At 41.0% G+C, this 24,408-nt stretch overlaps 1 protein-coding gene across 1 annotated transcript in view; it reads left to right on the top strand.

Annotated features, from left to right (window-relative positions):
* Positions 1-24,408, top strand: part of LOC119725618 (oxysterol-binding protein-related protein 8-like) — a 50,763-nt gene that overhangs the window by 17,692 nt on the left and 8,663 nt on the right. Inside the window, exons 4-13 of the mRNA XM_038197100.1 lie at positions 9,084-9,170; positions 14,729-14,830; positions 15,901-15,981; positions 17,128-17,250; positions 18,016-18,268; positions 19,525-19,685; positions 20,848-21,026; positions 21,726-21,807; positions 22,247-22,345; positions 23,803-23,998. Of these exons, the coding sequence (XP_038053028.1) occupies positions 9,084-9,170; positions 14,729-14,830; positions 15,901-15,981; positions 17,128-17,250; positions 18,016-18,268; positions 19,525-19,685; positions 20,848-21,026; positions 21,726-21,807; positions 22,247-22,345; positions 23,803-23,998 (1,363 nt within the window). The remainder of the gene's footprint in view (positions 1-9,083; positions 9,171-14,728; positions 14,831-15,900; positions 15,982-17,127; positions 17,251-18,015; positions 18,269-19,524; positions 19,686-20,847; positions 21,027-21,725; positions 21,808-22,246; positions 22,346-23,802; positions 23,999-24,408) is intronic.

The raw sequence follows: 24,408 nt of genomic DNA, 5'->3' as shown, positions 1-24,408 counted from the left end.
CATTGTTGGCCAGATGCCAAACTGAATAAAAATACAGGAACACACTGCACGCAGCTTCGTTGGAATCAATAACACATTACACACGTGTGATCTGCCTGTGGCGATGTGTATCATTGTCAGTGTTTACAGCATACTGCGAAGGGGGAGTGTGGCCAAGTGGTTTGGGTCCATAACTCATGATCGGAGGGTCAGGGGTTCGAATCAAGCTGCTGGCCATGCGTTGTGTCCTTGGGCAAGCCACTTGCCCCTCTTCACCCAGGAGTACAAATGGGTACCGGCATTACGTGTAGATTGGGAGTGACCTACGATGGACTACATGCATCCCATCCAGGAGGATAAGAAATAATCTCAGTCATTTTGTGCCACTGAAAACAGAGATGGAGACACATTTTTTGCTGTAAATGCCGGCATATGGGCCATATTGGCTCGTGACAGACTTCACTTTATATAACATGTACCAGTATGTACTGCATACTCCATTCTCTTGAAAATGCCATTTTCTTTCCACAGTAAACGATACATGAACACATTTTTTAAAACTTAATTGGTTGTAACCAATTTCCGGTACATGTGGTTTTGAAAGGCCCATTTCTTTTTACGGCTGACTACATGTACATAGGCCAGGGGAGTGTGTGGCCTAGTGGTTAGGGTTCGTGACTCATGATCAGAGGGTCCGGGGTTCTAATCCAGCCGCTGGTAATATATTGTGTCCTTGGGCAAGGCACTTCACCCCCACTTGCCCCTCTCCACCCAGGAGTATAAATGGGTACCGGCATTAGCTGGGGAGTAACCTGCGATGGACTAGTATCCCATCCAGGGGGAGTAGAAATATTCTCAGTCGTTTCATGCTACTGAAACCGGAGATAAACGCCGGCCTGATGAGCCACATTGGCTCAGGACAGACTTTACTTTTTTTTTTACATGTACATGGACACGTAGTTTACAAAATATTCTTTTCTGGCCCATCAGGCACATGTTCCTATCCACCAGTATTTGTGTCACTTCTTCTGGTAGTGTGGTCCAAAAGATTACATTTCCTTCCTGTCCTGCCAACTGGATCCTTTTACATGTATATATTTCACATGACATCCCAGATAACACACAAAGTTATAAATAACAAAAAATGATACACGGACGTGTGTACATTTCCTGCTGGGCCTGTCTGTGGTAGTTTATCACCGCGGTGAATTCATTTGTGGCAATTGTAAAACCATACTCTTCCTTTCCTTATGAGTTTATCATCCGAGTCATATTGGGGAGCCGGCTCAAAATGATAGCTGCAGATCTTTTTGTTTTGTGTTTTGTTTTTGTTGTGTTTCCTTGGAACGGAAATCAAACACCTCGCCTAAGTCATGTGCACGATGTGGAGTTATATTTCCAGCAGTACATTTGGAGGACGTCATGTGGTATACTTTACCAAAGCAATTGGCGCCACACCTAACGGTTCGCAGGAGTGTTTGATAATTAGTTGTACAGACGATTCAAATGTACATGTACATGTACTCTTATTGTTTGCAAACATGTACCGGTACATGTACATGGTGAGTAAAAAAAAAAACCTGAAACCCAAATTTTGGGACCATTGTTTTAGTGAAGTTCTGCATTAGCACTTTCAAAATCTAGGATATGAAGTACAAGAATCATTCAAATCACTCATGTGCTTTTCAAGTTACGGAAGTTTAAACACAACCACTGTTTTAAAGTTCTGTCCACGGATCGCTAGAAAGGTTTGCGTTCTTTCAGCAAAACGAAAACAAATCACCCACATCCCTATGTCATGTACATGTATGTAATTTGTTTTCATTTTGCTGAAAGAACAACCTTTTTGTGATCCGTGGACAGAACTTTAAAACGGTGGTTGTGTTTAAAGTTCTGTAACTTGAAAATTAGTAAATTACATGAATGATTTGAATGGTTCTTGTACTAAAAAGAAAGCGTATGAATTGGGCCTTCATATCCTAGATTTCGAAAGTGCTACATGCAGAACTTCACTAAAACAATGGTCCCGACATTTGGGTTTCGTTTTTTTTTTACTCACCCTGTACATGTACATGTACATGTAGGTCTACAATACATTGCAAAGAGGTTGAAAGTGTGTGTACCATCGACAGCATGGAGATCTAAATTTTAGAGGCTGCCACCTTCAGCGAGGAAATGCAAAGCGATGAACTACTTTGTCTGTGTTCACATGTTCCTGTTGATTTAAACACAGTTGGAATGCAACTTCGTGTGTTTGGAAGCAAAGTCTGGTGCCATTGATGTGATGACTCCACAACCCATTGTTTACTGTTGGATGCGGGCAGGGAGCATGACCAACATGGCTGCCGCAGTGGTGCAAGGATATCTATCCACAGTGTAATGAAAAAAGTGTGATCTCTAAGTTTATCTGTCTACAATGTACAATATTGCCAAATATTCTTGGTTTTTCAAAGTGCTACACTGGAAACCACCGTGTGAAATATTCTGAGAAAAGTCAAAGAAAACCAGCGAGTGAGAAAATACTGAAAAAATGTTGTGCCAAAGTACATTGTACATCATCGAATGTGCACTTTGAAAGTGACAAATCGAAGTGATACATGTATGAATGTGCATGTACATGTACCTCACCATATGAGAAGAGAAGAGAAAGTGAAAAGAATTAGTCATCTTTTGTATTTCTATTGAAAGAGGAAACTGAAGTCTACAAGTCAAGCTACATGTATTACAGGTTTAAGTTGAAGATATCATTTGAAGTTTGATTTTGGACAAGCCATCATGGCGCAGCGCATCATACTTCAAAGGCGCACCCAGCAGCGCTCAATGAGCGACAGCTTCCTGGGAGAGGATTCTGGGAAGGCGACGCATCGGTACGCGACCCTGAGGTCACACAGCCAGACGACCAATCAGAAGAGGCGACCCTGGTCCGCATTGCTGCCGTTCCACGGCTCGCTATTTAACAGCGTAGGTTGTGATTTCTTTTCAGTTACCCTGTCAGAAAATTTGAAATGATTGAGCGACAACGAATCATGCCAACTTCACATGCATTTGAATTCTTCAGTCTGTTGTGTGGTTTGTCATGAATTCTTCCCCCCCCCCCCCAAAAAAAAATCTGGATGAATTTGCTGAAATTTGTGCAATTCATGTAATTCTACTATCCATGGTTCAGGATGAGATTTTTCCTGTGGCTAAAGGCTCAAAACTCTGTGCAGCCCCCCCCCCCCCAACAACCCTATCCCAGGAAAAACAAAAACAAAGTACACAAAGTTATTTTTTTCATTGGTTCGTTGAGAGTCATACAAATTTATAAGTTTTCAAAATTGTTTGCAAAAAAAAATTCTCACAAATTTCTGAAAATTATGAAAAAAATCCATCAAACGTTTTGTTCAAAAGGTCACTCCCTGCCATCCCGTCCACATCAACAAAAGTTTGCGGTTAATTGTCGCATCAGGTTTCATTCAGTCAATCCGTCGTTTGTCATATTCACCACTTTTTTTCATTTACTAATGGAATACCGGGAAACTGTAGACAAAGATAGACTGCCCCATCAAAGGAACGGTCTTTATCTCCTTGTTTTTGCCAACCGAGCTAAAAATACCTCCTCCGCTCAGAAATAAACAAGGCAGCGCTGCAGAGATGACGTCAAATGGAAGACGATTGTCTTTTTACCATTGAAGATGTAGCCTGGGGACATACATGTACCCACACAAGTACAAAATAGTAATCAATCAGGAATGCAGAAAACATGAGGCTTAATGTTGCTAATTTCGTCTTTTTGGGCCCTTGGGCAAACCGATGCGAATTCCCAATGATTGATTTCACCATTCCTGCGCTATTCGGACAAATTGCATTTGGGTATTCGCAAAATTGCAGCGGCAAATTTTTTGACAAGCAATCAGTTGATTCATATGTATTCCATGTACATTTGTACAGTACTGCACATGTACAATGTAAATGTACATGTACAAATGTAGATTAACAGAATTTCATTGAAATTGCAGTTTATAACTGTCCGATTCTGAAAAAAAAATGAAGCCTGACTGGGTTTTCAGGCGTCCAAAATGAGTCTTTGCAGACATGTCTAAAACTGTTGTTTTAATGAAATTTGATTATAACTGGTTCCTCATTTTGACAGATCAGTAGGATATAATTTTACAAGAACATGCAATTTAAACAGATGCATACATACTATAATTTGGTGTTTAGGCTACAGTTTTAATTGTATTGGGGCATGCTATAAATTTGGGGTCCACTTTTCTCTCCCGTCCCTTAGATCTGACAAACATGTACGTTTGATTTTGTAATTGTGATCCACTGCCTAAGCCTGAATGCCGTCCTCCGATTACGAATACCAAACTTCTACAAACCATGTTCTACATACTTGTGAATTTGATCCTAAATAAGTCTTTTGTTTTCCAATGGAATTAAACCAAAATTTCAGATCATGTATAAACAAGGCTTGACAAATGTTTGGGAGCGAGTTTCATCGGCTATGTGCAAAAGGGTGAGATTTAAACGCCATACGAAGAAAATACTCACTTTCAGAATCTGCCACTTACGACTTGGCTTCCTCCAATGTCGATACAGCGCTGGAGACAGTGGGGGAAGGCGCGTGCTGCAGCCGGAAGATTCTGAAGGAATACAGGATCACCCCTGATGTCATTGCACACCTCCTTGATCGTTTTGCGCAACACACGATCCAGGAGGTGTGGAATGACATCAGGGGTGGTCCTGCATTCCTTCAGAAGCTTCCGGCCGCAGCACACACCTTCCGCCACCATCTCCAGCACTGTATCAACATTCTGAAATTAAGTATTTTTTTTTCATATGGCTTTTAAATCTCACCCTCTTGCACAAAGCTGATGAAAGTCCCTCCATTAAATGTGTCATGCCTTCTTTACATGATCTGAAATTTTGGTTTAATTCCATTGGTCTGTTGGTAAACAACAGAGATATTTAGGATCAAAAGTAGGACTTTTTTTTTTGATGTTGACACGTACCAGGTAGTACCTACACTGTACATGTACGGTACGGTACATGTGCCCAACAAATAAGAAATCGTCTGAAGTCATCCTTAATGATACTTGAATGGCAAATTACAAAGTACCAAGGGAACAGTACAGGAGAAATATCACCATCACACTTTGGCCCCTCAATTTATAGAACGACCCTATTGTGTATATTGTATAATGTACCGGTACATCTCATATTTTCTGCCCACCCCTCTCCAACGTTCAGTATTACAAATGTACATGTACATTACAAATTCAATCATGAAAACCTTTCCAAAGTGGAGCGTAGATTATTTTTCATTAACCTGAGACACTGACTTTAATTTCTCTTCGGTACCCCATCATTCACAATGGTGTCCCCATAGGCGCTGCGTCGCCATCCAAAAAGCAAGAGTGCAGACAGTTTAGCCAAATTCATCATTTCATTTTTGCCGCAATCAATTTGAAGTTATTGCGACGCGTGTCGCATCCTGCTCGTTTATCAGGCCTGCCCCGACGGCCCCGGGGGGCATCGGGCTGAGGCTAGACGTAGACGGCAAGATTTATTGCGCTGTTTGTGTACACGAACCAGGGCCTGGACAGATAAAAATAGGAACCGTTTGTTGGTTTTTGCTTTCCTGCTCGGGAATTCTAGACCTTCATTTTTTTTTAATGTCTTTTCAGTTTCAATGTCTTCTACTTTCCTGCCATCAAGAATGTTCATGAGTTATTTTTTGTCGGTTCTGCTCAGTTTGTCTTCAGCTCTCTTCTGGATTTGTGCTCCGAAATTCTAGAGAGCACCATTTCATGGAATTCCTTTTTTGTGTCTTGACATCTACAATGTACATGTACTTGTATTTTTGAAGTTGCCTAACTTGGAGTTTACTTGGTCAACGAAATTTGCTTTGTGGTCATGAAGTTCGCTCCTCCATATTTCCAAGATGGTTGACTTGTGTAAGACTCGCAGCTTGTGGATACCTTCCCATTTCTTGCACCGCTAGCAAGATTTGGACGCTCCTAGTACTATACATGTAAAACTTCTTCATCCCTCTGGATATGTACCACAGTTTTGTTATTTTCTTAGTCAGTTTGCAGCTGGACTCATAGTATCCGATGATAACAGTCCATCGCTATTCCTCTGGAAGTCATTACAATCCCACCAGCTGATCTTCCTGACTAGTAAGCTTTCTCAGGACCATGCACATCGAAAACATCATTGCGCCGTTCTCATTTTAAAGCCTACTTTCGTCTGTGCCTGCCAGATTTTTCACGTCAAAACTCCAGGAGATTCATGAGCACTAATATTGCGACAGTTTCGGATAAATTCTCCTACTGGATCTGATTTTACGCACAGCTTGTCCAACCAGTTTTGCCACCAACTACATGTACAAGTGTACAGTCATCTATAATGTACTTCTTCAGTTGACTATGGGCTCTGTGTGCCAACAAGAGAGGGCGCTTTTTTACCACTTACATGACTTACGAGAGCCTCTTAGACAGGACACAGCGCGTGCGCTTACTGGTTTGCATACATGTATAGCACGAAGTATGCAATGACTTATTTTATACTCTCAATGTGCACAAACCCATAGTATCAGGCGTTGTCGTCAATGCGTTTAAATGTCTCTCCCAGTGGTCTCCCCCAGCTTTCCCTTTCTTACCGTTGAGGGGGTACTTTGTGCATACCATACTTTTCCATTGAAGTTGCTTCTTCAGTTGACATCTGTCGGAATCCTGGCTGTCTAGCCTCGGCCTCCCCGTGCTGTATTACATGTAGCTTTGCTACATGTAGTCCTCAAGAACACAGTCTACCATACTTCATCCTCCAACTCTTGTCTCTGCTCATTGGACCACTGCAGCCATGTCATCGTTTCTCCATCCCTTCCTTCCCACGTTCTCTCACCTCCTCCTATTCTTGATTTCCCTGTCTCTATTCATCTCACTTTCACTGCTTCATCCTGCCTTTGATCCGTCCCGTTCTCCCTTTCTTCCTCCGTTACTCCCTCCTACTATCCCACCATCACACTAACTTATTACATGAACACTCTTCAAAACGTTTTCTTTCAACCTCCGCCATTGCAATAAACCATCATCTTTGAATTTCTCACCATCCACCAACTTGCTCTTCAGGTTCTCATCCTCGCCTCTTCAGTTTAATGTTCTTTGCTTTCATTTCACTCTCCATCCTGTAACTCTTAAAATAAAGTAATTGTATACTTTCCGATTTCCTCTTAATCCCATCCAGTCTCTAAATCTTTTCTTCCATGACCTTTAACCCTTTCTTCCATGACCTTTAACCCTGCGAATGCACCATGACCTCATACATGTAACTCCCTCCCCTGTTATCCCAACTTTTGGAGAAATATGCGGACACACCATCTGAAGTTATTACTTCTATATACCGGTATAGAGACGTGGTTTTGAGAAAACCCAGAACTGTTTAACTCTAAGTTTCAGTCAAGATGCTGTGACTGTCTCCAGGAGATCTCATTTAGTTTCATATTTTTTGGTCCGTCCTCGATCTACTTGCGTAACTTGATTTTTCAAACTGCAACGAAGATCATTTTCAAGGAACTTTCATGAAATCACCGTCTTCAAGCTTGGAGCGGTCGGTGCACCAGGCAAGGAAATGCCTTGTAAGAAATCTTACTTCCAGTAAATAAGAAACCGCACGTCAAAATTACATTTTACTAATTCATGAAGCCCCGCCCCTTTGACACATTGACCAATCACAGCCTTGATAAATGTCCGACATGTGTGTACTAGGAAACGGCACGTCAAAATTACATTTTACCGATTCATTAAGCCCCACCCCTTTGACGCCTTGACCAATCACAGCCTTGATAAATGTCCAACATATGTGTAGAAAAGTTTGACATGGTTATGATGTACATGCAGCCGGTGCATGCATTGTGGCATACCGGTGGGAGAGGTGCACATGTGTTGTTTCCCCATGTGTGCAGAGGGTGGGACTTACATGTAATACATAATTCTATTGCTAAGAAATTCGGGGTGTGCGTTTACGGGTAGTTCGGGAACCGGGTACCCAATTGACAAAAAGAAAGGGTACCCGGGCACCCGTGAAAGAAACCCAACCTGAAATTCCAATCTCGGAAGTTGCTGTTTAGATTGTTCATAAAGGTCCGCACGATAATACTACCACATCGGTACGCCAATACAGCAAGATACAAAGTGAGCTTTACAGCTCTACGGTGTAAATTGCAACCTTCAAAAGCGTCATAAATGTGACCGGCCCCACAAAAATGGGTATTAAGTCGCGCTGTGCATTATTGTGTAATGGCCCGCTCAACATTGAGAGGGTGAAAATTTGGCAAAATGTGATTTTCTTTTTTTGTCATGAATGACATCTTTAACACCTACAGTTTCAGGTTTCATTCACAGAAATGTTGATTTTGATGAACAAAGTGGAAAAAACAACATTTTGTGTGCATTGTTCTGTTGTTCTACAACAGAGCCAGCTATTACAAAGCCTGTTTTCTCAGTTGTGTAATTTGAACTCCAAGGAAGTAATAAATATGAAAATACATGATATCTCCAGAACAGGAGGGCTATGGAGCTTTATTACATGTATATACCAAATGAAAGCTTACATTGTGGGCTTTCCAACCATGTACATGTACATGTATATAACTCAATTTCCCTGTTTTGCGACATAATACCCTTTTTTGTGGAGCCGGTCACAAATGCGAATGATTTGTTTTCCCATGTAGCCTGATTTTCATTTTTAAAATCCTCCACAAATGACATTCCAAACCTTTCTATTTTATTGTCTGAGAAGTTACCGATACTTAGTAACTTGTAAAGTTGATTGCGGGTATCCGATTCCATAATCTGGAACCTGTTCCTGACATTAACGGTCGGGTACAGCCTTATAAGAAATTGTCATACACAAACTCACACATTGTGCAAGCTTGAACTTTTCTAATAATTTTACACCCAAAATGTATATTTTCTTTCAATTTTCTCTGCGTTTTTTTTTTTACATTGTTCTGATGTCTTTAACTTCCAAATTACAATGTAGTCAAGTAATTTTCAGCTTAAAAAAAAGTAAATGCATTTATTTGTATTTTGTTTTTGCTTTTTTTTTTTTGGTAGTCTGAAGGGAAACTCAATACAACCGGAGATGGCTACGGTTCTTCGGGCACCACGCCCAGCAAACTGTCCAAACGCGAGTCACTCAAGGTAAGATTCCTAGCAGGACTGAAACAATAAGGGGGGGAGGGGAGATTAGTCAGGATTTTTTGTCGGGAAGTTTTCTGATTTCAGGATTTTTTAAGAATCCGTTTTGAAATCTGGAATCTCATGGATTTTCCCGTCAAGGGGTTTTGACCTAACATGTACCGTAGATGTAAGCATGTACATGTACTGGTACATTGTACATGCGCGCGCGTGTGGTTGATATAATTTGTTGGGTCAGTGTGCGAGATCGCGTAGCTACAATCGGCTCAGTGAGAACGTGTCTCGGTCGCTGAATTCAGGCCCAATTCAAAACATGACTGGGCAACGTTTGATTTGAAATCGAGATCCTAGAATATTGTTTTCTCGGAATATACAGCATTCACTGAGCTGAAACTTCGTCAGGTTAGTTGTTCAGCACCCTTTAGATTTTGAGCACTTTTGTTGCTTCAAACATAATGCACAAATTACTGTTCAAATGATGGACGCTACCAGTACCTTTAAGGGTACAAAAGGGCATGGACGTAGCCACTTGTGCCTGCTTCATCTATTCATCATAGTCACTAATCATTAACTAACAAATGTAACCAGACCCAACAAGGAGGCAAATAATATATAATCAATAATTGACAAGTAGGTTTAATGAATGTCGCGATGCTAGGAGACAGTATCTGGCAACAGTAAACAAAATTTGATGCAGCCACACACAAAAAAGAAACAACAAAGTCCACATCAGATCAGGCCAAGGTTTTGTGGCGTGGATTTGTTTGTTTGTTTTTCCGGAAAGAGAGTTGCGGGAAAAAAGGGAAGTTTGTTGCTGTTTCTGAAGGAGAACTCCTGGAAAAAATATGGAAAAACTTGTACACGTAGGTACAAACTTTATATGTATCACAATGTGTATGTATATGGGAAAGACCACAAGTACATGTACATGTACATGTATGGGCGGGCCGTCACCGCGTGATGGGGAAGTTTTGTACATGTTCATGTGTACATAAAAAAATTGTGTACAAATGTACCGGTACATGTGGGCAATTCCACGGTTACTCACGTTACATTTTCGTAACGTGAGTAACCGATTTTGTGCGTCTTGTTTATCATACCTAACACATTTTTCTGGATGTCATCTTTGGTGCTTAGGTAGGTCTAGGTCTACTCTATCTACCATACAGTTATTAAACCTTTTCAGTAAGGTAATTACAGCCCAAGGAAACTCAAAAGTACATCAAAAATGTAACGTGAGTAACCGTGGAATTGCCCATGTACAAATGTACATATTTGTATGTCATATAAAATGTACAATACCGGTACATGTACTACATTGTACATTAATTTTGTCACCCATATGCCATTGTGCATTGTTGGTGTCATTACAAAGTACCGGTAGCAATGTCTGATATTGGGATACAACATGTACCGGGATATTTCTCAAAAGCCCAATAGTTACATTTACCGGTACACGGTATGTCCTGCACGCGTGTCCATGGTGTCCGCAGTCAGAGATGATTAATAGAAAATTGTATTTTAGACGTTAACACGTACATGTGTATTTTGTGTATATTTGGGTGTAAATGCTTTTGATGTCAAAAATCGAAAAGTACATGCAGTGAGTCAGTGCAGTCACCTGTTCATGATGTGCTTTGAGAGCACATCCTCTGTCACCATAACGACCGCATCAACAATTAAAGAAGGCCTTGGTCTTATAGCAAAAACCAGCTGGATAATTTACGAGTGTGCTCATGTCATTACGGAGGTATCAGGAGGATGAGATGTACGTAGGATCAGCAAGATTGTGAGTCGGTAACATTTCTGAGATGGCTAGATAAGTACAAGTGATGTATCGGCAAGTCGCTGCCTCAAATTATACCAGATATGAACAGCTTGTGTGCTTACATTGTGTGGTGATCACCAGAATGTACCGGTACCGGTATCTAGGCCTCTGCTGTGAAACAAAGAGGAGCTGGTGATGTGGCATTGTTTGGACAGCACAGTGTTAGAGTCATGGCCAGACATTTCAGCAGATAACCGATGAAGCTGCCTTGCGATTCTGTACCGGTACCTGTATCTACATGTATAGATTACATACATTGCACACTTGGGCTAGCATTTGTTCGTAGAGAGTGACATTTGAGTTTCTGAAAGCCTCAAGTTTCTGAGGGCTGATCACAACTGCCGGGGGAGGGGGGGGGGGGGTATAGAGAGTCACAAAGAAAGGCCGGTGTCCTTTTCATGCATGGCTGAATATCAGTGAAACTTTTATGTACTGTGGTCAATACCGAATGGTGGCTGAAGAGAAAAAGAAAATGGTAATCTTTCCCGTTTTTGTGGGAGACAAAAACTTTCTCAAAGGGACATTTTTTTACTCAACCTGTACAGATAAACAGCTTTTCATTAAGATATGCTGTGTTTTCCATGCCTGTCACATTAACGATGACCGAACTTGGATTTTGAAGTTCGATCCTGAGTGTCATTAATTTCGTCACAATCTTGACAACCTAATGGTTACTATCGGCCAGTCTGCATTAACGACCGTGGCTTGAATGTTGGCAGTGAACGACATGAACTCGTCAGTATTGATCTCAATACATGAATGATCCCACGCTTACTGTACATGTACCGTATGTAAAGATTCCTGGATTCCTGTTAGCAAAAGCGAATGGCGAAGGAAGTTGGTGTTTGCTGGGATTGAAAAGGAATCGTTAGATATGAAGGTAAAGACAATTGTTTATTTCTGGGGGTTTTTAATGTAGTTTTTTAGGTTTGTTTGTTTACATTTGTATGCATTTGTACCATGTGTACTGCAAATTAGGCATTGAAACACAACATTCTAGGATCTCGATTTCCAATCAAAAGTTGCTGAATCATGTTTTGAATTGGGCCTGAATTCAGCATCCGAGACATGTTCTCACTGAGCCGATTGCAGCTAAGCCGCTATGCGATGTCGCGTAATGCAACCGCGCGCGCATGTGCTTTGTGTCAACTTTTGCACGTGATTCACTGAATAAAAAACGGAAATTTCCAACGGTGCTTCTTAAGACGGTACGTTGGAAAGGGCTTCTTTCGTTGATTTCTTCAAAATGACAGCTTGCCAGAAAAAATAATTTCACAGGGAGTTTTCATAGTCCCCTTACTATCTTCAAACCAAGTATGTTTTTTTTTTTCAACACTAATTACGTCAGTTACGTTTTGGATAGTTGCAAATGATGGACTGTAGCTTTAATCATTCTTGGAGATAAAAGCTTAAAACAATGTGTCAGGAATTTACAAAGCATCACTGTGTCTTACCACTCCACTCAACCACCGGCAAGCTCGGTGGTCAAGTAGTAAGACGTCTACACTAAGCAGGAGGTCGTTGGTTCGAGTCCTACCAGAGTTATATTTTTTTTCTCACAATCACTTGGGACAACAGAGTATATTGTTGATGTACCCTAACGTGGCGCGGCCCCTAACGTGGCGCACTTTGATTTTTTGCCTGTAGCGCCTAGCTAGAGCAAAAGTTTTAACTGAAATTTCACAGAAAGTGAAATTTCATCAAGTTCTAAACACTCCCGTTCATAAATCGCGAGTTTATTTACCCGTTACAAAGTTAAAAGAAAAAATTATTTTGGCGTGATTTTCCGATTTTATTTTCAAGTGCAAAGTGAACCCTTTGAAAATGCCCCGAAAAATAAGAAAATAATTTTCTGACAAACATCTGGCTGGGTTTGTAAGTAAAGATAATAATGATTTATCAGAATTTATCAAGTTTACAGAAATTCTTAAATGTTAATTTGGAATTTTCTGAGATTTATTCAAGTGCGCCACGTTAGGGAACACTCCGCCAATTTGTGCCCAATTTCCGGACGCGACCGTTTTTGCATTTCGGATTAAATTTTATGAAACCGAAATTGTTCACAGAGGTTAAATAGCAAGCATTAAAAAGATAAAAGTACCAGTATTTCACTGCATGAATTTGAGGTTAATCAACAAAGAGGTTTGGCAACACTACACGAGGAAAGTTGGGTAAGCTTCGAAGTGCGCCACGTTAGGGAACACGATTATACAGAGTTTTAAAGATATTTCGGTGAAGGGCAAAACCTAATATTACTCAATTTACTAAATATATTAAACTTGAATATTATCTACATTCTGTACAGTAAGCATGGTAAGCGTCACTTATTGAAAAGGTTTCTCATCCTGTCTGATTGCAATCATACGGTTTTCAAATCTATGTGTACTGTACATGAAAAGAATTGATATTTTCTTTAAGAGGGAGAGTGGTATGACTTAACCAGACACAGTAAAAACAATTTTAAAAACCTGCTATTTCTCAGCGGTAAACAATACATTATTGAATACATATTCCATGTGGATAAAATAAGCAAGCCACATGAATTTATAACATCTGTTCTTTTGTATCTGTATCTTTACACTTTAGTTTTAAACTCGTATCACCAACTTGTCACTCAGGAAACCTTTTCTCCTTGTCATGCTTGTGGGATTTTTTTTCCTAATGAGTCATCTATTAGTAGGTCTTCCCAATAGAACTGGAGTGGACTTCACTTGTACATTTCCAAAGCGACCCTGGGAACTCAGAAGGCTTTTTAGTCTGAATAGAATCAGGCAGCCATTTTGCATTCTCTCACAGACAGGACACGAATCGCTTATCACCATTGTCAACATTGGAAATGCTTTGAAATGCTTTTACATGTATGTACATGTACTGGTGAGGTGTGTGTTTGATAGTGTTAGTGTGCATTTATAATCTAGACTATACATGGTCTAGATGGTTTTACGTGCTTATAGTTATATGGAAGCAAATTTGCAAACATGGCGTCAAGACATGGAATTCATCTCACGGTAAGTGTGAGTGTGCATGTACATGTATACATTTGTACTACATGTAGTCCAGTCATTACTGTAGAAGTGCATGCATGTACATGTACTGAAAATGTATGTTACATGTACATGTACATGTATATGCGCACATGTACATGTAACATACATTTTCAGTACACGTACATGTACGTACGTACTGTAGTCTACATGTACATGTACATGTATGTACATGTGCAAGTTAATGTTGAGACTGCTTACTTGCAATACATGTTGTGTACATGTACATGTACATGTACGTGTACATGTGTAAGTTTATCTGTATACATGTACATGTACATGTACCTTAATTACCATAGTACATGAAATCTCATGCATGGTGCATGTGAGGTACATATGTACATTTTTTGTACAGAGTACCTCTTCTTGTACATGTACATGTACAGTACATATGTACCGTACTCTTAACATGTACATGTACATGGTACATACAACATGTACATGTACAATGTTACAGCAAACAGGTTCAAAATCCCAGACAATAAATGTACATGTACATGTATGTCCCTGATAATCTCATCCCCATTTTTTTCTTTTAAAAACAGTTTAGAAGTACAAATTTAGAAACTTGTACAAGTACTATGTAACCATAGTAACAGTTTCTAGGGTAACATGTTGCATATGCACCAGAAATATTGAATTGTTTTGTAATTTGCACATTGTTATATTCATTGAATTATTTCCTTCAGGCTCAAAAGAAGAACTATCGGCGCGAGAAGAAGCGCGTCACGAAGGAGCTGCTTAGCGCCCTCAAGGATCCATCCATCATTGTGATGGCTGATCACCTCAAGGTACGCATTACGACAGCTTTTTCCCCAAATTGCACACACCATTGAAAAATATTTTTAGTCTGGTCCTCAAGTACTCCACTGCGCACATCGCATTGATGTCTATCAGGTGCTTGACCGCATTGCTTATTAGACTTGTCACCAGTCCATCCCAAACTTTGACGTTGATCCAGTTTAAGCTCCAGGCTCCAGTTCGTGATTTTTGGTCCTTTTAACCAGTTCACGTCGGATGACATCGTACACGCAAAGGTTTTGTGGTATTCGGAACAGATGACGGATAAACGTGCAACGAGCGAGGCCGGAAATATCAGGGTGTGCTACCCGCAGATGACGGCCTGAACCCGTCTGGCATCGAGGTTCATGAAAAACAATCCCGCGCCTGGGTCCGGTCAATGTCAAAATAATCCCGGCCTGAACTGGTTAAAGGCATGGGCCTTATTCACAAGTTGGCCATTTTTTGTCAAGTTCCCTGAATGTATTTCATTAATTGTTAACTGTTGAATGGGATGGCGCCAGACTTTTTATGCAGGCACAATACAGCCTTATTTTACTGTCATTTTTCTTTAAATATGGCTTTAAACATAAGGGAATGAAATTACAAATGTTAAATTATTCATTTAAGCAGACTGGAATTTATTATACATTAAGTTGCTTTCATTTCTCTTTGCAAGTTCCAAAAATAAAGATTTTACCTAACTTTCAATTCAGTATGGCTGACTCGTGAATAAGGCCCATATGATTATTTGCATTTATCCCAAAAGTAACCCACCGATTTATTATCAAAAAGCTTACTTTAATTAAAGATCATACTGGTACTAAACTCCTTGTGAAATAGTCCGTCTGGCTAGTAATATCCACCGAGCTAAAACTTGATGCTACATGTAGGTTTGAAACATTCTTCTTTGGATTTTGAGTGGTGTTATTATTGGAAACAAACAAAATGCATGAAAAGCAACTGATCCTGTAGAAATGATTTCTGTAGAAATGCTCCTAGAATTCTAGATGATAATCGGTGAGAAATTCTAAGTAGTTGTTTATACATAGAAAGGGTTATTTTTCCCTTTTTTTTCTAGGTGAGGGGAAGTTTGAAGGGTTGGACTAAGCTGTGGTGTGTCTTGAAACCAGGACTGCTCATCATCTACAAGAGCCCCAAGGTACGGAACATTTCTTCAAAGCACGGCAAAATTATTTGCTGGTACCAGAAGGCCAGCCTTGTTTCCTCCTGTTACCAATCTCACTGACTCGCTGACTGATTGACTGGCTGTCAATTGCGAGCCGGGCAGTGCTATTGTATAGGATTACCTCCAATGAATGGGCTCAATCCGGCCCATTGTGTTGGCCACATGCTTGAAAAGACTTCCAGTGAATAGCCATTCTGAATCAATGGGCCTTATTCAGGAGTTGGCCATTTTTGTTGAGTTCCCTGAATGTATTTCATTAATTGTTAAATGTTGAAGGGGATGGCGCCAGACTATTTATGCGGGCTTGCAGTCTTGTTTCACTGTCGTTTTATTTAATATGGCTTTACAAATTTTAAATTATTCATTGAAGCCGAGTGGAATTTATTATACATGTAAATTAACTTACTTTCATTTCTCTTCGCAAATTCCAAAAATTAAGATTTGACCTAACTTTCAATTCAATATTGTGTGCACCCTGAGACCAGCTTTATTCAACTTGCCTTGTGATGCTATTCAAAGACCCAAAGCCCAAGCACTGGGTGTTGGTTCCATGCTTTTGCCATCCTTCACAGCTTTGAAGACTTGCCTTCTATCGGAACCTACTGTGCACGGCACTTGAGCTTTGCCTACTACAATGGCGACGCTGACTTTCCAGTACTTAGATGCAGGCTGGGTATAGGATTCTCTCACTGACCCACGTGACCTAGCCTGCATCTAGGTACCAGAAAGTCAGCCTCACCATTGTAGTAGGCAAAGCTCAAGTGCCTACTGTAGTGAATCCTACTGTGCATGGCACTTGAGCTTTGCCTACTACAATGGCGACACTGACTTTCCGGTACCTACCGGTAGATGCAGGCTGGGCATAGGATTCTCTCACTGACCCACGTGACCCAGCCTGCATCTAGGTACCGGAAAGTCAGCCTCACCATTGTAGTAGGCAAAGCTCAAGTGCCTACTGTAGTGAATCCTACTGTGCATGGCACTTGAGCTTTGCCTACTACAATGGCGACGCTGGCTTTCCGGTACCTAGATGCAGGCTGGGTCAGGTGGGTCAGTGAGAGAGCCCGAGATACATTTTTCTTTGTACTCATCCTGATGTTGATTGTACTTGTTTGACAGCATGGGCAGTGGGTGGGCACGATTCTCCTGAACAACTGTGAGCTGATTGAGAGACCGTCTCGCAAGGATGGCTTCTGCTTCAAGATCTATCACCCCCTGGACCAATCCATCTGGGCAACTAGGGTAAGACAACAAGTTTCTTCTTTTTTTTGGATGGATAATTTATGGATGCTTTTATGGATGCTTGATTTCTTGATGACAACAACTGTTTTAGCGTGACATTTCGTAATCTGAGGATCAGGCGCTCACATGTGTAGAGCCACACTACAAACGTTTGATATATCCGTGCATGTACTTTTATGCCACCCTGCACGCCAGCCAATCGGAGCTGCCTCTAGAAGTCGTGACATCATTTAGAGCAAAAATTCAGCCAAGGCTGGATTGGTCAATAGCTTTGTTTTTTCGTACAACATTGGGGTGCCAAAGACACGATAGAAGGCGCCTGCTGATTGGTCAGAATCTGGAGGTCAAGACGCAGTGTTGCATATCATTGACTAGACATTCCCCATCACCCTAACAAATTTACTTGTTGCCAAGGAAAATCTTGAAGGCGCCCGCTGAAAGGTGCCCGCTGAATATGTGCACGTATATGAAGGTCTGATCCTTAGACTAGGAAATATCTGTTGTCGACATCAAGAATTCAGATTCGGACCAGCCAACCGATCCCACAATCTCAGTGGTCTAGTGGTAAGATGTCTGCACTAGAAAGCAGGAAGTCGTGGGTTCAAGTTTCACCCGAGTGATTTTTTGTAACTTTCATTTGGGAGGTAACACACTGAGTATACAGTGTTTATACGTTGATGAAGGGAAAACCTATCATTGAGTTATTGATCTGTTTCAATTTTACAATCAACAACAACTGATTTCAAGCTTGGTTTTACACTTTAGGGACCCAAAGGCGAGACCATGGGATCCATCACCCAACCCCTACCCAGCCAGTACCTGATCTTCCGGGCACCCTCCGAGGCAGCTGGCAAATGCTGGATGGATGCCCTTGAGCTAGCCCTACGCTGCTCCAGCCTACTCATGCGCTCCATGAGGGATGGGACCACGTTAGACCCGGCCGTCATCAGCCAGTCATTCAGCACGGAGAAAGGGCTGAACGAGAGCGAGATTGAGAACACGCACTTCAGGCATGAAGGTAATTCTCATAGGAAAGGGACACTTTACTGGCAGGGTATTGGGGTACAAAAAGACGTGAATGCGAGGTTACCGATGTTAGTTCATATATGTGATGCAATCAAGCTAAATGTATAATTTTTATTACAGATTTGAAAAGAGCACAATCTCAGCATTACTGCTGTGAAAATCGCATGCTGATACCATCTTTAGTTCCAAAATTATGGAAGTCATGTGATGAAGTGATGTGATGAAGTGGCCCCATTTTGGCCTGTATCTCCAAATGAGAATTCCTGACAAATGACTCATGTAGCTTGATCGCATCACATATTGTTATCAGTTAAAGGTAAAATAGGAACATTTGCAGTTACCCTGAAATAAACTTCAGTAAGGTTGGCGTAGTGGTATTTTCTCCCTTCTTCCACCGCTGTGACCCGGGTTCGATTCCTGCCTGGGCCAATATGTGGATTGGGTTTTCAGTCCCTACCTGACTCCGTGGGTTTTCCTCAGAATATTCGTCTGGGGTTTTCCTCCCACCTCTAAAAACTGTAATTGCTTCTTATTGACTCGTCTCCACAGGTTTCTTCAGGCTTGCGAGCTACAGTGCATAGGGCACTTTTGAGAAAACCTTGGTTTCATTACCAGAAATAAATAATTGTAATAATTACAATAATAATACCTACCGATTTACATTGTAACAAGAAAATCCTTGCTCAAAGTGAAGATAGGAGTGTGCCAAATCCCCTGTGAAATTGTTCAGCCAGAAATGGTATCACTCAGAAGAAAACAGTCATTAACTTGAGGTAGTTTAAGAAAACATACCCATGGGCACAGGTTTACATGCATTTGGGCAGCTGGGCGATGTAAGGAGTAACAGGCAGGACGCTTTTAGGTTGGAACAGGGATTTATAGATTCATCTTTGGCCATTTCCAAAAATGGGGAGTCAGGTTGGCGTAGTGGTACTTTCCTCGCCTTCCACCGTTGTGACCCGGGTTCGAATCCCGCCTGGGCCAATATGTGGATTGGGTTTTCAGTCCCTACCTGATTCCGTGGGATTCCCTCAGAATACTCTTCTGGGCTTTTCCTCCCACTTCTAAAACTGTAATTTCTTCACATTGTCTTCTCTTTACTGGGCCCCATGGGAGATCAGTGGATTCCACTGAATGGGCTACCCAGTTAAAATAAGAATTAAATAAATAAACACCTAGACAATAGCTTTTAGCTTTAGACGCAGCCAAACTCTTTGACGTTTTTTTTTTTTTTTTTTTTCAAATCAGGTCTTGACGACGAGTCTCCAGACAACGAAAGTGACAAGGACCAAGACAGCAAGAGCGAGTCCGACATATCAGAGCCAGAGGATATCTCCTCGGTCAACGGACCCACGCCCACGCAGGACGAGACCACGTATGTCACCAACAAAGTGGAGGAACTGGGACTGGTGAGTTGAAAAAGGAATCGAGACGAATCATAGTGTTAGAGTGATAGTAACCTTCTCGGGAAAAAGAGATCTTACTATTGTCCTGGCGAGACCCTGACTTTTGTTGTACGTTAACCCTAACCTCTCCAACTCCAACAAAATCCATCCCCCCATTTTGGTGGATTTGGGGAACCTTTCCAGGCCTGGTGTGACTAAATATTGATGGAGTATGATGGACTTGGGCCTAATGGCCTGAAGCAGTGCTAGGGGTATCCAATTGATTTTGCCTAGCTTCCTGTACTGCTATTGTGATAGAAGCCATGTTTAGCAAGTCCATGAATGTCAACCAGTGCGTCAGTGGTGGATTCCATTACGTCATGTACAGTTTTGTGTTGGAAGCACAGTGATTGATGGATTTTGATGGACTTGGTCCAGTTCCTAGTAAAAGACGCCCGGGAGTTAGGGTTAATTTGAAAATGATATTCCAAAATAATATATTCGTGGTCTTTCATCTAATAATGACACAGCGTAGGCTAATACAGGGTTCAACTTTAGCAGTAGCCTGCTAGCCAAATGCTTGTCAAAACAGCGGCGGGCTAGTCAAACTATTCCTTAAGTAGCCCGGCTGGCGAGTCTAACATTATTGGGCTACGGCAAAGATGAAGGGACAGGTAGAAATAAATCATTAAATTCAGAAAGCAAACCTGTATCAATTTGTGTCAAATTTTATTAACTGTTTAGGGTTACATTATTGGATCTGTTTATTAAAAACACTGACAAGATTGCCTTGGGATACACATTTTACATGTATGCACGTTGTTTTTAATGAGACACTCCATAAAAGAAAAACATGCGGGCTAGTGAAAATGCCCGCGGGATAGTTAAGAGTCTGTTTCAGTAGCCCAGCTTGCTAGTGAAAAAAAGTTAAGGTCAAACCCTGGCTTATTTTAAATTATTTTGTTTCTAAAAATAAAAACATTTGATAAAGAATCAGGTCAAAAGGCCTCAGAAAAGTCTCGATTATAACACTTAATTAAATAGGCCTCGCAAACAAGGGGACACAAAAGAAACTGACAACACAATTATGGGATGAAGACCTTTGAGTCTTCAAAATGGAAAAAAAATGAAAATCTCTTGTAAGTTTTAATACTCAAACGTTTCCTGAAATGATTATTTCTGGCAGGAGTGTTCCCAAACCGAGACCCTGGAGGAGGAGAACAAAGGTCTGATCTGGACGCTGGTCAAGCAGGTCCGGCCGGGCATGGACCTGTCCAAAGTGGTGCTTCCGACATTCATCCTGGAGCCTCGATCATTCCTGGACAAGCTGTCGGACTTCTATTACCACGCCGACCTCCTCTCCCAGTGAGTTTCATCATCAGTCACAAGTCAGTCATATGCCATCACATGTCAGTCGCAAGTGACTCCCTAGTCAGTCACGAGTCAATCATAAGTCAGTCAAGAGCCATCATAAGTCATTAAAAACCAGCCACAAGTCAATTTCAAGTCAATCACAATTCAGTCTCAACTTAAATCTGTCACAAATTAATCACAAGTCAGTCAAAAGTTAGTCACAATTCAGTTACGCGTTAATTACAAGGCGGTAAAACGTTAGTCACAACTGAGTCAAAAGTTACTTTACATGTGAGTAAAAAGTTGGTCAAAAGTGAGTCACCAATCAGTCAAAAATTTGCCACAAGTTAATTACAAGTCATTCAAAAGTTAGTCACAAGTCAGTCAAAATTTTGTGAAAAGTCAGTCAAAATTTAGTCAAAAGTCAATCAAAAGTAATCACAAGTGAGTCAAATGTTAATCACAAGTCAGTCAAAGTTTAGTCACAAGCCAATCACACCGGTGTGTGCGTCACAAGTCAAGCCAACCATCGCTCAGGCATAAGTCTGTCATACGCCAATTAAAAGCCTGTCACATGTCAGTCACAAGTCAATCACAAGTCAGATACAACTCTGTTGTCAGTTAAAGTCTGTCACAAATCAGTCACAAGTCAATCACTCATCAATCAAGTTACAAATAATGCATCTCTTGATATTTTTTTTGTATATCTAGGGCTGTTTTTGAGGAGGATCCGTTTTCTCGCATGAAGCAGACTGCTCGCTGGTACCTCTCTGGCTTCTACAAGAAACCAAAGGTAGGCACCACAAACGGAACTTTTGCATAAATTGAAGCTGCAGGGCTTGAAATACCCACTGTACTGTTTAACCAAGCCAATTGATAAAATGGTCGTCACAATTAATATCATGGACAACTTGTGGACAAAAAAAATAAAAACAGGGCTGACAACTTCCATGAGACGACTACTTCTAACTCGATAATAGTATTTGTTTAATAGTAGGTTTTGCCCTTCACCGACGTATAAACACTGTATACTCAGTTTGTTACCTCCCGAGTGTAAAGTTGGAAAAAATCACTCGCATGGGACATAAACCCACGACCTCCTGCTTTCTAGTGCAGACGTCTTACCACTCGACCAATGTGATTTTTTTCCAACTTTTACTCGGGAGGTAACACACTGAGTATACAGTGTTTATACGTCGGTGAATAGAATTATTTTTTTTGTCTCTTATTAGGGTTTAAAGAAGCCCTACAACCCCATCATCGGCGAGACCTTCAGATGTCTCTGGACTCACCCTAAGACTAAGAGCCATACATTCTACATCGCTGAACAGGTATTCAAAACAAAAACACAATTGATGGCCAAGTTCGCGCAAGGACTATAGTTGACCAATGGTTTACTAACGTTTGCCCAAACTCTGTCTAGTCGACGGTGGTTGACTACGCTAGTCGACTATTTGGAACCAGCCTACTGGGTTTGGTTGCTTCGCTGGTAACCAATAGCTTTGCGCATTCATAACGCTAGCAGAGAGCCAGGATCCAGAAGTTTTGCGATGACATTTTGACCAGCGTTTGACGAGAGATGTTCGCACGTTGCTATCAGTGCGCAGGCGTAAGGTACGTCACAAATCAACCACTAGTCGACGAATGGTCCTTGCCCGAACTTGGCCTCAGCTGTTGATCAGTTCATCAAAGTAGTTCCCTAGCAGTGTCCTCATTCAGTTACAAGGGAGAATTAAGAGCGAATCTAAGTTAGGAGTTAAAGTGCACTCATGCAAATTGTACACATTCTGAGTGAAATGTTGGTCTGTAGGATCGTTTGCATGTATGCCAAAAGTAACCTACCAAGTTTAGGGAAAATACAACATTTGCAAACATCAAAATATAAAACTACCAAATCATTTTGAAATACCTTGCTGGACTGTTAGTGAATGACAGTGTAAAGCATCCTGTAAAATCATGGTATACTGTCATTTTCAAGAAAAGTGGTATTTTTGTATCAATTTCCAACGCTGATCGGCCGATCAGCGTTGGAAAAAACTGGCTTTTTTTCAAATACTGGCCCCAGTTGACCATCGCACTTGTTTGCAATCGATTACACACCTATGAACGGGTACAAGCCAGCTAGACTGGTTCCCTGACCTTACAATTCCCCAATGTACAATGTACATGTATGTAAACTGCTCTGTTTCTTCTTAAATGGAGTCAGGGAACAAGACTACAGGAAAATGATTGTTTTTCTTGGTTTTTATAGCATTTTCGAACCCAAAACCTCAAAAAAGTCAGTGTAAATATATTTGCTATATATTTCCAACCCCCCAATTCCATCCATTTCTGAAAATTACAGCAAAAGCAAATGATGTATATTCCCTTTAACATCAAAATACTTAAAAGATCGTACTGGTACTAAACACCCCATGAAATTATTCCGTCTGGCTTGCTGTCATTTAGAAGAAATCAAGAAATGTAAGTGATTTCCAAATATCAGTCAGTTGACTGATTTTTGGAATAAAGGGTGTGCATGGTTTTTCAATGTTTTCTCACAAAGTGTAATGGCCACTGAGATGACACTTAAATAGGTTTTGAACATTCTTCTTTGGATTTTGAGTGGTGTTGTTATTGGAAACAAACAAAATACATGAAAAGCAAATGCTCCCTAAGTGTGTGCGCTTACAACATGCCCTTCCATAGAGCTTTCACGAGTCGTCACTAGGCCGAAGTTGGGAATAGTGTTGATTTTTTTTCTCTCTCTCCAAAAATAACCATATTTTGCTGTTCACATTGTCCCTAGGTATCCCATCATCCTCCAGTGACAGCCTTCTACATGACCAATCGTAAGGACGGATTCTGCATCAGCGGCAGTATTCTTGCCAAGTCCAAATTCTACGGCAACTCAGTGACGGCCGCCATGGACGGACTGGCCACCCTGTCCTTTCTGGCGAGGGGGGAGGACTATCATATCACCATGCCCTACGCAAACTGCAAAGGTAACGCAGCCCTGTCAGCATGAGAATTTTAACATGCTTTTCCAATAATGTCTAATAATTTACTAGCCATTCTTATTATGTTCACATATTATGCGAATATCGAATGCTTCAAGTGGTAGGGTAAAACTATAGCCTCCCGAGGTGATCCATGGAGGGTTCTGGTTTCCCGAGGCGTAGCCGAGGGAAATGGAACACTCCATGGATCACCGAAGGACGCTAGTTTAACTACACCACAACTTATTGCAGTCAATATTTGTTTAATAACACCTCTCCCACAGATTCTGCTTGATTTTAAGAGATAACTGATTAATTCAATCTGAGTACAATTAAAATGTAATTATATTTGAATATGAAATTAGGTGAAATTTACTTGCGGTTTTCCAAACAACCCCTTCACGAAATGTTTGAAC

The sequence above is a fragment of the Patiria miniata genome, unplaced genomic scaffold, assembly GCF_015706575.1.
Source record: "Patiria miniata isolate m_02_andy unplaced genomic scaffold, ASM1570657v1 HiC_scaffold_1, whole genome shotgun sequence".
NCBI classification, from domain to species: Eukaryota; Metazoa; Echinodermata; class Asteroidea; order Valvatida; family Asterinidae; genus Patiria; species Patiria miniata.
The sequence above is the reverse complement of the archived record's forward strand: the minus strand, read 5'-3'. Positions and strand labels throughout refer to the sequence as shown.